The sequence below is a fragment of the Xiphias gladius genome, chromosome 19 (genome assembly GCF_016859285.1).
Source record: "Xiphias gladius isolate SHS-SW01 ecotype Sanya breed wild chromosome 19, ASM1685928v1, whole genome shotgun sequence".
Taxonomy (NCBI): Eukaryota; Metazoa; Chordata; class Actinopteri; order Istiophoriformes; family Xiphiidae; genus Xiphias; species Xiphias gladius.
The window spans coordinates 19229084-19242657 of record NC_053418.1 but is presented as its reverse complement, the minus strand read 5'-3'; the positions used below and the strand labels follow the sequence as shown (position 1 = coordinate 19242657).

The following is a 13574-nucleotide window of genomic DNA, read 5'->3' as shown; positions in this document are numbered from 1 at the left end:
AATCACCACAATAGCAAAAATAGAAACAAAATAACAAAATGGCCAGCACACCTGGACATAATCAGAGTTTTTATATTAACCAATAACTTTGCATAAACTATTTTTACATTCTAATTAAGCTAATAGGCTCTGATAGACCACCTGCATCTGAAAGTTGACATCTAGCAGCTATACATGGATATTTTTCCATGGAGTTGTTGGGGGAAAAAAAAGATAAATGCAGCTCGGCTTTCGCTCAAGGGGCAAAATGTTGTGGCTAACCTATGGCTACAATTTGAAAATGTTTGACCTTAGCAGCTATGAGACACAGTGACAGACATCAGTTAATGAGCTCCCACACGGAGAAGTCGCGGCAAAAAATTTTGACTGGTCATCGTTTCGTTCCGCACACTCCCTTGTACTGTCAGGTATGGTGACAGTAAAGTACTTACACACATTGTATTTATGGTAAGAAGAGTACTCATTGTTATGTATAATTTTGTTGTTCAGCTGTGATGTTTTGCTATAGGCTATCCTTAGAAAAATCTAGTACTGACTAATTGAGATATGAAGAACACCTGTCAGCCGCCCAACAGAAGATTTCCATGAACCTGTTCTTCCAAAATGTCCTACAAATTTGCCAGGCCTTCACTGACTTATTCAATGTTACAGGCCAGTAAAAGCACGTACTGTTTATCTAGCATAACCTGTAAAGTTACCTTGCATAGGCTAATTGAACACAATTTACCGGGTATCAAGTGATTAAGTTGTGCTGCAGGCTAATTGCTAGTGGCCCACCTTTGGCATTCTATAGGCTATTTTATCAGTTGAATTTTAAATTTTACTTAATAAAATGTAATGTAGCCGATTAAAAACTAATTATCAAGCTGAATATTAACTCCTGCCAGTGCAGCTGGCTGGAGTCTGTAAAAAAGGAACCTGTCAAAATTGGAAACTCTTTCATATTGCTCTGTAGTGCCAGCTCAGCCATTTTGTTTCTTACATGAAATGCATTTGTATTTTATGTATCAAATTATTATAATTAAAACTTGTACATAGGACAAACAGCACAATTTACAGGACTGCAACTATTATTTTTTTAATTATCGGTAAATCTGCTGATTATTAATGATCTTGTCTATAGTGAAAATACCATCGCAGTTTCCACTCAAACAAGATGATGATGTCTTCAAATGTGTTACGTGCGACCAACGGTCCAAAAACCCAGAGATATTCAGTTTGGAATTGTATAAAACAGTAAATCCTGTCACTGGAGAAGCTAGACCCAGTGAATGTTTGCCATTCCTGCTTCAATGTGACATAAACTATTAATTGATTATTAAAATTGTTGCCCATTAATTGTCTATCAATTGGTAAATTGATTAACTGACTCATTGCTTCAGCTATAGTGTCCAGTTGGTACTTTGTTGTGACTGAGCCATTTGTCCGGCTGATCATGCTTAGACTATGTCATTATCGCAATTGGTTAATTTCTGACGCATTTTACAACATAAACCAGTATTTGCACTTTCCATTTCCATCTAGCTTTTCTGATCCAATACATAATAATTAGCAAAAGATTAACTATGTGGCCGTCAGTCATCGAATACAAAAGTGAGGGCTGACTTTAATTTCCCTGTGGTGTCGTTGTGTGTTCGATCATAACTTGTGATTATGTATTTTTACTCCCACTGGCTCTCCCTCCTTCTCCCGCTCTTCACAGTCATTGTTCACTCTTCCTATTCTCATCCTCCGGGGAATTTCTGTCTCGCTTTTTCACTTTCTCTGTCTCTCACTTGGTCAGTCATACTCTCTGTCTCTCTCTCTCTCTCACACTCGCACAAACACACAAATACACAGTAGAGGGTACTCCCAGGTGGTGAGTAGTTGCTGGGAGCGACGACAACAATGTCCCTGGTGTTCAGACACTGTCACCTCTCCTTACTCTTTCTCCCTGTCTCTGTCCTGCTATCTCACTTGTTCTCTCTCTCTCAGAACATCTCTCCCTCTGTCTCTCTCTTCGTGTTCTTTTGTCCCAAAATATTTTTCTCTTCTTCTGTGGACAAAATAGAATTGGAAGCATTTTATATTATCATACAACTGTAAAATAACAAGCACCACTTTGTTCTCACCACTGCATGTGAAGAAAGTACTAAAATTCTCACCTTCTGTCAAATCTACAACTCCACAGCATGGCATGCCTTTTAGAACATCAGGAGACTTGAGAGAGTCACAGAGTGGAAGAGCAGAAAATTGAAAAATCGGAGAAAACCACAACTGCCAGTTATATTTGGTATCGTCCTTTACCCTTTAATTGTATCAGAGAAACTGAGGCTCAGCTGGCTTAACTCATGAACTGTGAACCATGTACATCAAAGAAGAAGAAAAGAAAGAAGAAAAGACGGGGAGACATGTACCCCGCAAAAAAAGAGGGAGAGAGTGAGATTGTGAATGAAAGCTCAGGGAGCCAGAGGAAGAAGAGAGGGAGGAGATGGAGCTCTAGTAGCTGTATTCAAGGCACAGTGTTCACGGTGAGAGAGTGACTTACTGAACAGGGTGTCTATGTCTGTGCCTCTCAGTCAGCTTAAAGCAGCTCTGCGCTATGCTCAACAGGAACCCTGCACTCCAGAGACTCTTGCTTGTCACTTTCGCTTTCCTTGTCTTGTAGCCTTTTCTTTTTTCCCTCTCTCCACCTGTCTCGCTGTCTTTTCCTGTTCTTTCCCTGCCCACTCTGGGAGCTCCTTGATATTATTTTGTCTCTGTCTTGAAGCCCCTTTCACCCGGATCTGAATATCGTGCCCTCCAACCCCCTCCTCCTCTCTCTGTCCCTCCCTCCCTCCCTCCCTCTTTCCCTTGCCTTATTTCACTGTATCACTCTCTCTCTCTCTCTCTCTCTCTGTGAGGAGGGAAAACAGCATCAACCGCTGAGCCACAGTAACAGCACATGCAACAGGGTGCAGACAGCACCTTCTGCTCCGCTACCTCTCCTCTCTAGAGCGAAGAAAAGAAGAGCACAGAAGGGCAGCTGAGCAGGTGAAGATCTGCTGTCCCACTCCTTTTGAGCAAGAGCTCAGAAGAAGGAAAAAGTAAAAGAAACAGGGAGAAGGGGGTCAAAAATTTCTCTTGCACAATCTTTCAAAGTGAAAAAGAAGACTTAAAGAAAGAGGAGAGACACAGAGGCTGAGCGAATCAGGCTAGTTCAGTAGGCAGAAGAGTTAAGAATGAACTGAGGATGCCAACTGTGGCACTAGTTTGATTAAATAACAGTCTCCTCGACAAAGCCTGGCTGCCCTACTTCCTACATCTCTTGACCAAATTTTTAACACCAATGGCTTCCAAGAAGAAGTGGGCTGAGCGGAGGGAGCTGCGAAGGGAGCGGCCCTTCTCCACCCGGGATGATTCATCTGTTGCATCTGGGACATCTGGGCCAGGGCGTCCCACCACCAGGGGGCGTTTCTCAGAGTCGTGGAAGAGGCTAAGCTCCAGAGGGGGGTCTACCAAGAGGGGGGTGCTCAACTCTCAGCAGCCACCGGTAAGATGTTTCGAGGATACATAGGCCCCCTCAACATGTTCCCCCAAAGATTAATCGATGACCTGGATGCTTGGAGGGAAACCTGACAGGAAATGCTGATGTCAAGATAGCACCTTTACTGGGAGGGAGTTAAGAAGCAGTGGGGGATTACGGGGTAAATGGTAGTGCCGACCGATATATTGGCCTATCATAAATATATCTGTATCAGCGTATATGTTATATATATATGTATACGATATGCGCCAATATGAAAACTGGTTTTTAAAGAACATAATGCCGAAAAAGATGCTTGGGGGAATTTAGAAATGGTGTCATCAGATAGTTTGTCTAGCAGAGCGCACTCCCAACTCAATTGTTTACAATACTCTTAGTCCTGTCTACAATGCATGTAGCAGACTACACACCACAGCTGAGCAGATGGTGGTGCGGAGTCAAGCAGTGTCTTCACGGTAAGTTGCTAACTAGATTGTGAAATACATTGCTGGAAGGTTAATAAACAACGAGCCCATCATTTCCCTTTTCAGTGTAACTCTAACATATATTCATATATATATATGTATGTATCTATATCTATATCTATATCTATATCTATATCTATATATATATATATAGATAGATAGATATATAGATATATAGATATATGTTTCTGCTGATATAAGACTATCAGCCGATATGTCGATATTGGAATTTTTACTCCCTAAAATTGTTATCAGCATCGTTCCCAAAAATTCAGTATCGGTCGGGCTCTAGTAAATGGGGTCGAAGAATTTGGAAGACTAAATTGTTGGTTAATTTCCCAGTTTAGTGATAAGGATTTAAACATCAAAATCTTCAGTAGATTATTCACTCTGTGGTTCCCCTTGCTAACAGGTAGGCATCTACCATTACCCATAGTAAGACACTGTTTTTGCTACTGTGCAGTTGTTTTTAGCTTTACACAGTCTTCCATCCATGTTACCTTGGAAACCAGGTACTGTAGTCAGGACAGAATATTGTATTCATATATCGAGATGTTTTATACATATACTTTATATTGTAAACTTGACTACATAAAACGTAGGAGATTATTTACCATTTAGATTTTATAGCTGCTACATGTACTTATTCTCTAACTTTTTAGATAATGCTAGGTAATCAATGCTAGTCGCCATAACACATTATCGACCAAAGACTACTGGTGATTAGGCGGTCTGTACTCCCTGTACAGAATGAGTAAATTGTCCAAAGGACCAGTCTGTCAAAAACCCTCAGCACCCAGTGGATATTTAATGGAAAATAGAAGTCACAACTGTAGCATGCAATTGTGATTCCACTTGTGAAATAACCTATCTGGAGTATGAACCAACAATGAAATGGCCCTCAAGTAAAATGTGTGCCATTTGCACTTTAGTCGTCTTTTGAAAGGTAGCTGTTGGTTTTATGGTTTTATAAACTAATACATAATGAACAGTGGTTGAGTGGCTTAGATTTTACAATTTTTATGGACTTGGAGCTCAGCTAAAATTCTGCCATCACAGTATTTATAAAACTTGTCCAAGTAAATGAGGGCATATTTGTTTGCTTGTGCCAGCTAGTATCAGTGGCATCCAGTGACTGGCAACAATGCATTGTGAAATGCCACGTGAAAAAGTGAAAAAGAAAATATCAAGAAATATTAGATCATTGAGAATTATTATAGTCAAATAAACATTACCTGCTTGTAGGGGTAATTAAATAACATTAACTGAATGTCAACAGAGAAAGTCACAGCTGGCAGACTTTCAATGACTTTGGCTAATTGCTCCATTGAAGCTACTTTGCATAGTGCAAAATCACATTTGTAGTAATATCAAGGAGTAGTAATAGATTGAGGATAACTGCAAGATTAGAAGAGAAACACTGCACTTACAAAACTTGTGAGTGGTACATCTGAAGACACAGCACAGCTGTAAGTATTTGTGAAATTACGTCTTAAGACTTGCCATAAAAAGCCATTTGGAATTATTGAGAGAAATGTGAAAAAAGTGGAATCACAGAATTTTTGGAAACTCAGACTCTGAATTACTATCTGTTACTCATCTCTTTGGTCATTTCACTCAATTCCCATCTTTTTTCTTGTCTCCTGCACCAGCTTCAAGGTACTGGGTGGTTTGTAGTGCTTCCAAAGTGATGTATACTCTATGTCTTTTGGCAGCATCTGTCAGGCTAGTGGGAAAAATTGCCAGTGGGAAAAAGTGAAAAATTCTCCATCGTCATTGAGGCAACGATGAAACCTCTGTAATATAGGTCTGATGGATCTCAGGTCCCACCCACTCTAGAACTTCACCCATGTTTATGGATCAAGGTCACAATGCCTAAAGCTGGCTGCTAGCTAGTGCTCATCGACTATCACACTTAGCCAATCTGTGGGGTGATATTTGGCAGCGATATCGGAGTTGAGAGATGTGTGGGAGATATGCACGTCTGCCGATACAAGATCAATTTCTGGTCTTTCAGTTATGCCCCAGTAACCAGTGTTATTTTGTACTGCACATGTACTCTGATTTAAGAATACCAGAGGAAGTGTTTTTTAAGCAATACTTACAGCGACGTAGAGGCCTGTCAGCCAGTTTTGTCACAGGTGGGATAAGGGACTATGTAAATGTAAAACAGACTCAAAATATTTCATAACAATAGAACAAGTGCGTGTGCTCCTGTCCGTGTCTCTAGCTGCGTTTATGTTTGTGTGTGTGTCTGTGTGCACAAAGAGAAGCTAAGCATGGTCCTCTGGGCTTTGTGTTGCTTGGATATGAACCACAGAATGACACTAAAACAACACCGCTGCTAGTCTCCAATCATTAGACACTTTGAGTCATTAGTCATTTGTAATGGCCAGGTGTGTGTGATTGTGTGTGTGTGTGTGTGTGTGTGTACTGATTGAGTGAGCGACCCTGTGTGTGACCGACTGAATGAATGAGACAGAGACTGGAGGATAGAATTTGGAAGAGAAAGTGAGTGAGAGATGGAGAATTACTCCATAAGCGCTTTGAGAATCCAATACTCAGTGAAAATGCTGAATGAGTGAAAGACAAGGAGAATTAGAGGGCAAGACCGATAGAGAGAGTAAGGGAGAAGAACTTTAAGAGAATTCAGCACTTTGGACTAAAGTTTGTCGCCTTAAATCCAAAGTGGAAGTCTGAATGTTTTTATTTAATTTACCTGCAAGAAAAACACATTGGGAGGAGACTTAGAAATATGTATCCTGTGATTCAAAATTTTAAGATTTTTTTTAATCTATGTTTTTTGTTACAATGTTGTAAATGCAGCATAATAGAAAAAAATAAAAAGTTAGTAATCACTGTAATAGGCACACTCACACAGGTTTGACCTCTGCTCAGGTTCAATTTGGGTAGAGCCATTTATTCCCTACCACAGGTGCTGCAGAACTTGCAGAGTCAGGGACATGTCAGTCAGTTATGGTCTACGTTACACACGTGTGAAAGGATCATAGGTACAAATGCTTAAGAGACCTTTTTCACAGCAGAAACACTGATTGGTCACAGCAGGCAAAGCCCAGTCTCAACCAGTAACATTAATTATGGCACAGCTACATATGTTTTCAGTAAGTCATTGCAGTAAACCAAGTGTGCAGTGCAATAAGTGATATTATTGATTACACCTGAAATTTCCCTACTATGACAACTAGAAATGTCTGCTGTGAAAAAGGCCGTGCTGTCTTTCGCTCTCTGTCTCTCTCTGACACACACACACACACACACACACACACACACACACACACACACACACACACACACACACACACACACACACACACACACACACACACACAAAGACTTGATACAGACAAAGTTACTCAATGGTTTGGTTTGGATCTGTGCAGCTATACAGTGTATCTGAATCCTGTATTTATTTTTCAGAATTAGTTCGTCTTTACAATCCTACGGTATTGTATTTGCCTCTTGCTGTACCTTTTCTTTGAAGGTCTGTGAAGTCTGTGAGAGTCTGCAGATATTGAGTGTATGATAAAGCCTGTGTCTTAGTTTGTGTCAGTTTGCTTTTTTCTTTATTGCCATGTGAATGCCCTGCAGTTCATGAAGCCATCTGTGGATCATGTAAACCTTCTGCTCAATACAGCTAGAGAAATCCCCTTTCCCTTTTATGAAAAGATACAAATGTTTTTGAGGGTTAAACTGTTTGTTTGTGTGGGTTTTGTGTGCTTGACTGTGTGTGCATTTTATTGTGTGTGAACCAGCATGTCATGAAGATTTTCCCGTAGAGAATATGACAATTTGAGATAGGATGATAGTGTCAGAGCCTTGCAGTTCAGACTATAACCCTGATGCTTGTGGCTGTAATGAGCCTCATCTCATGTCACAGTGGGAACACAATGGTGTTGAAAACAGACTTTTTGCCCATGTGATCACCGCCAGCACCAGAGCATGTCTTAAAAAGCTCCCATAGCCCATTTGCCTCCTTTCCTCTGTGATCTTTAGTCGCCCTGATTAGGCTCGCTGGTGCTCACTATGTGTTTCTTGAGACTTTCGCTAATTCTATGAAAAAGAAATAATCGATAAAAGTTGCACCAAACTACAAGGAGCCTTTTTAACTGAAACACAGCCACTTGTACGCATGTACCGTCAATCAAATGTAAACGAGTCATAAGCTAACAACATACTGGACAGTCACAGAGCAGAACGGTTACCAAGCTAAAAAGGCTTGAGCAAAGGGAGTGATTATCACAAGAGAACATGTCACAATATTGGTCAATAACATAATCGGAGGACATTTTTTTTTTGCTCATTTATTATGCATTGATCTGAACTAATATGTTGAATCTAATGATGTTGATATTGGGATAAGGCATTATTAAGTACACTGTGACGTGTGGTGACTAAAATATATTCCTTCTTAATTGAATTCATGTGTCCATCTAAACACTTAAATGTGTCCACTCAGGGCATTGCACTAGTTTTTATAATAACAATGTATTAAATAACAATGTGAAAACAATGTGACACTGTGAATGGGGAGACTTTTAGTGAACCTAGAGAGTATTATCACCTGAATCTGCAGCTTCCCTCAGCTTTACTGAGCTTTATAGTGAATTTTGGTCCAGTCTCACTGCTCTTTTTAGCATCATTTTCAGCTGCGGCGGTCAGCTCTAAAAACTCACTGCACACTGCTTGCTTAGTACCAAACGGCAGCGAGACAAAGCTACCGACTAGCTGGTGATCATAGTGAAGTATTTAGCAGCTGAGAAAAAATTAAATTAAATTCACCAGGTGGCCAGAAACACAACTCAAAATGAATGATACTAATGCTCCAAAATGGATGGATGTGTAAATCAACAACTACTTGCTAACAAATTCCTCATATTACTTAAAAGGTGATGATATGCCAATGGTGTGTTCATAACTTGTTTCCACTGCCCTCAAGTGGCCAAAAAAAAAAAAAAAAATTTAGTTTAATGATCGTAACATAGATTGGACACTTTGGTACTACTCCACTGCCACTGTACAGCCCTCTTAAAATATATCTCACCATATCATACATTTTATAGAGTTCAAACATAACAACCGCTCTCTCCAACCTCTAATCTCTCTTCACACATATACAGTACGCATACTTGTGTAACAAGTGAACTAAGTACTATTGATTTTTTTGCTCCTTCATCATGAGAAAAAGGGCAGGTTTCGTTTTTGTCGAAAATTCATTTTGTTCTTTTTGAATCCCCTATACCCAGGGGAAACAAAACTGAAAATGTGTGAATGCTTGGTCTGGATTGTCACTACAATAAACCCAAGTGCGATATTGCTTTATGAGGCAGAGGTTGGAAAGAAGCAGTTTTGTCAGTTCCTATGGAAACGGTGCATAGTTCAGCGATTTGTGTTCTTTAAAGGGATGTTTTTAGAACAAAGATCTGTTAAAAGTTCTTTCTGTGAGATAGGAAATCTGGCATTTTCTCTTTTGTTGCTTGGTACCACAATCAGGCAAATGTTTACTTTTCTACACATTTTAGTTCTGAAGAACATAAATATAGGTTCAGAGAAAGTTAGTTTTGTTTATTATCCTTTTGGAAATTTCTTTTCTGTCTGTGGCAGTTGTCAGAGAAATAAAAAAACAAGAAAGATCATTACAGTCAAAGACATGAAACAGCAAAACAAGTGACACAACTATTATATAGCAGGGATTTGTTTAGAGCTAGAGCCCTGTTGGGTGCGTGGAAACAACTGTATCTCTCACTGCAAAGCTGGAATTTAAGCCACTGGATCATGGCAGTGACGCATATTTTCAGAATCAGAAGTATATAAGTATGCAGACACAAACAAGGAATTTACATCTGGTTGTCAGTTCAATAATGAGAGATCAGGAGTATATAGCCAATGTTAAACCTTAGAGGAACAGGGCAGAAGGTGAAGGAAGAGATCTTCCTTATTGATCTTTCACCATTTCTATTAGGAAATATCAAATGGAAGTGAATAACAACATTTATTGAGGTAAGCAACAGAGAGACTTTTTGCGATTGAACTCCATCAATGCAAAGCATCTTTAAGCGTAGGCCCATATGAAGATAGAAGATAGGATAGATCCCCCAAAATAAATAAAAGATTTATAACTGTGGCAAGGGTGATACATAACTGAGAGGAGATAGGAATAGCATATCGTGAAACATAATGCACAAAAAAACTCAAACAGTAATCATAGTGAGCAATAAGGAGCCACGTCACCTGCAAGGGAAGAACTTATTAGGGTATATGATGCAAAAGGAGCAGAGAAAGGAAAATGTGGGAGACTTTTAAAAGTATTGGGCCTTATGTGTGAAAGAATTGCTTTTTAACGTGTGTTGGCCTGGAAATGTTTGCTGCACAGCCCAGTGCTGTCCCTGGTGACTTCTTTACTACAGTCTCATACATTAGTGCTATAAAAAGTTCACCCTCTTCCACATTCAGGAAACTCACAATACCATAGCAAAGGATTAGCCAGGCAGTCAACTTGTTACATCGAAAAAAAAGACTGACTAACAAGGACACAGTCTTTAACACAGACAATATTAAACAAATTATGAAAAATGCCACTATGGAATAAAGATAAACTTTATAAAATCTGCACTGGAAATGAAAGCTGCTACAATTATATAAGATTATAATAAGAAAAAGAATGATAAAATACTCTTTTGTAATGATTCACAATATTGATAATGTTCCTTATACAAAGGTACAGTGAGGGCAGAACATATTATCTCATGATAAAAATGTCTTATAATCAATATGTCATGTTAAATGTAATGTGTTTACTGCGGCAACACGCACAACTTGTGCTGCAAAGTGTAGCACAATCTGATTTGGGTAGTACTGGTTTCAAATATGATGTGTTGCTCTTGTTTCCTTTCATTGTGTTTAGTTTACTGACTTTTATTCTTACAGTGATTCAATTTGCATCTATTATCCAGTGTCCTCTGTATACTTCAGGCTGTGGGTCCTACCCATGCTTTAGTAACAGCACAATATAACAGGATCATTTTGCTAATTTCAGTCCTTCTGTCTTTTCTCAAATGCCTAGTATGTGAGTGAGAGACTAAAGGGGGAAAAAAAAGAAAAAAATTGAGTGCTTTCCCAACCAGTATCTGCTCCACATGTTGTATTTCTCTAAACTGCCAAACCAAATATAAACAGCAGTAAATCTTTGGCTGCATCTGTGCTTTCATCCAGTGTCAAGTAAAATATGGTCTGTCTCTCACCTGCTCCAAAGTTGAAACTGAAGAGTGGTACTGTACCAACTTTCCCAGCAGCCTCATCACTCAGAGTTCTCCGGGTTTTGTATTTGGCAGCACGCAGGATATGACGGTATGGTTTCTTTGCACAGACAGTATGATGTCAGGATGAAAAAGAGGCACACAGGACTCCCTTTGCCGCTTAATTGCAGTTGAATGACTATGTAGGTGAGGTTAGGTCTATCCCCTGAAGCTCTGCTGTTTCTCTGCTGTGTAAATTTATACTTGATGCAAAGTAGTTAGATTCATATTTTTGAATATTGCAGGATAGCCATGGACCTTTGTATGTTTATAATTTACTTTTCCCGAGACTATATATCTTAGACTAAATATAATCTAATGCCAACTAATCAGTTCCCTAAAAATCAAGTCTAAAACTGTGAATGTCATACAAAAATATTTCTAGAACTTTATTGTTTTGCTGCTATGCTGACACGAAGCTTCTAGTACCCCCTTGTGGCTCTTGCTGTGGAGGACTATTTATTAATAGACCAATAAACCATTAAATGAGACCATTAAAATGAACAGGACGTGGTCTGAAAGCTCAGCTTTATTAGATAGGGAGACTAAAAATAGTTAGTTTACTTACATACGTGGGTGATGTGGTAAGCCACTGCAAGGTAGTGCTAAAACCAAGTGTGAAGAAAGATCCACAGTGCAGATTGCCTGGTAATGGCATTTGCTAGAATCCTGATTATTAATGTCTGAGTAAAACTTTGTGTTGTTTCTGTTAAAGATTTTATGGTGTCTTAACACACACTTTTTTTCGGCTGAGTGTGTAACCTTTCCATTTTCAGCTCAATCTCTGTTATGCATCTGCAAAACCAAAAAAATGTGATTTTCAAGGGAAATGTGACAGAATAAGAGGTGTAGTGTGATTGTGTCAGGTCATGTCAACGGTCTAAGGCTAACCAGGTATACAGACTGAAAATAGCATCGCGTTTAAAAAACTTGTGGCCACAGGTACCATGAGTAGATGAATGGCTTATCAGATCCAATCGTCTCATTGAACCAATGAGTCTGTGTTTTTTCAAGCAGTGCTAATGTCTGTCTTAACACGACGGAAAAGATAACAGAAAAGCAAAGTTTGTAAAACCATCTCCACCTTTTAATGTTTTTTCCATCTAAATAAAAGTTTACCCACAGATTGCTGCATAGCACAGTTGTAACAAAGTAATATGCACAGTAATAACTTGCTTCTCATGATCTTGACTCTTGATGTTTGGATGTCATCTAGAGATGTCCTGAGGCCGATCCAAAGGCTTGGTATAAGGATCCATTTGGGCACATTTTTCATTTTTATCGATAACTGATAAAATAAATCGGATCATTTTTTGATACTTCCTTTATTGTGCTTTCTTGTGTTTTGTCCACCTTAGCCTATTACTGTTGCAGCGCTGCTCTCCTTTACTGTATATACTATATATGGAAGTGAGAATTAGAGTGTATGAATGGGAAAAATTTTTTGGGCGCATCAGTGTTAGAGACTCACTCATTCAATTCTCACGTCCATGTTGGCAAAAAAACAAAGCTTTGCTTACCTCCAACTCTTTCTCTTTGGCAAAGAGTAACAGTGCACAAACATTCAGCTTGGAGCTTCTCATGTCACTCATTAATGTTAATTCCATGAGTAACTGGATAATAGGACAAAATTAAACTTGGCTATTGTCGAGTATGTGTCTGTACTCAGCCAAAGATCATTTGTGATGACTGATCGGGACATTTCTAACATTATCTCCTGTGTTTAATTACAACTGTACTAATTATAGTATTATATAGGAGTACGCATTCAGTAGAAATCTGGAGAAAGGGTAGAGGGTGGAAGACAGACAGGCAGATGTGTGGAAATGTGAACACGCCAATCCACACACAGTCCTGTAACCACATTACCGAATAAACCAGGGAGTACCAGCAGCAAAACAAAAACCCAGATTATCAAAAAGTTTTTTCCTTTGATTTGAGAGTTGGTCTGGCACAACTCAGTAATCTCAGTAACTGTCATACCGCGCCTGAGACTTTCATTTCACTCTCTGTAACCATGCTGGTGGGGCTGAGTCATACCAAACCTGAGGCTGGGCTGCTGGCATGCCAACGCAGCTTAGTCCTCAACATTGTAATCTGCTTAACACACTACTACTGGAATACCAGTAGTACAAATAAGCGTGTGAGTGTGTGTATATGTCTGTGGAGGGTGTTGACTAACATCCATAGCAACAGTAGCTTGGAAACAGCCCGAAATGTAGAGATTGTTTAAAGCGGTGAACGCGGTGGGAGGTGTTAGATGGTGGGAGAACGTGCTGAGGAGACAAAGCA

The 13574-nt window shown here is 39.4% G+C and overlaps 1 protein-coding gene across 2 annotated transcripts in view; it reads left to right on the top strand.

The window, feature by feature from the left end:
• Positions 1 to 3307: 3307 nt before the first annotated feature.
• Positions 3308 to 13574, top strand: part of trpm3 (transient receptor potential cation channel, subfamily M, member 3) — a 128362-nt gene continuing 118095 nt past the window's right edge. For both annotated transcript variants that reach the window (XM_040155152.1, XM_040155150.1), the window contains exon 1: positions 3308 to 3511. In XM_040155152.1, the coding sequence (XP_040011086.1) occupies positions 3308 to 3511 (204 nt within the window). The remainder of the gene's footprint in view (positions 3512 to 13574) is intronic.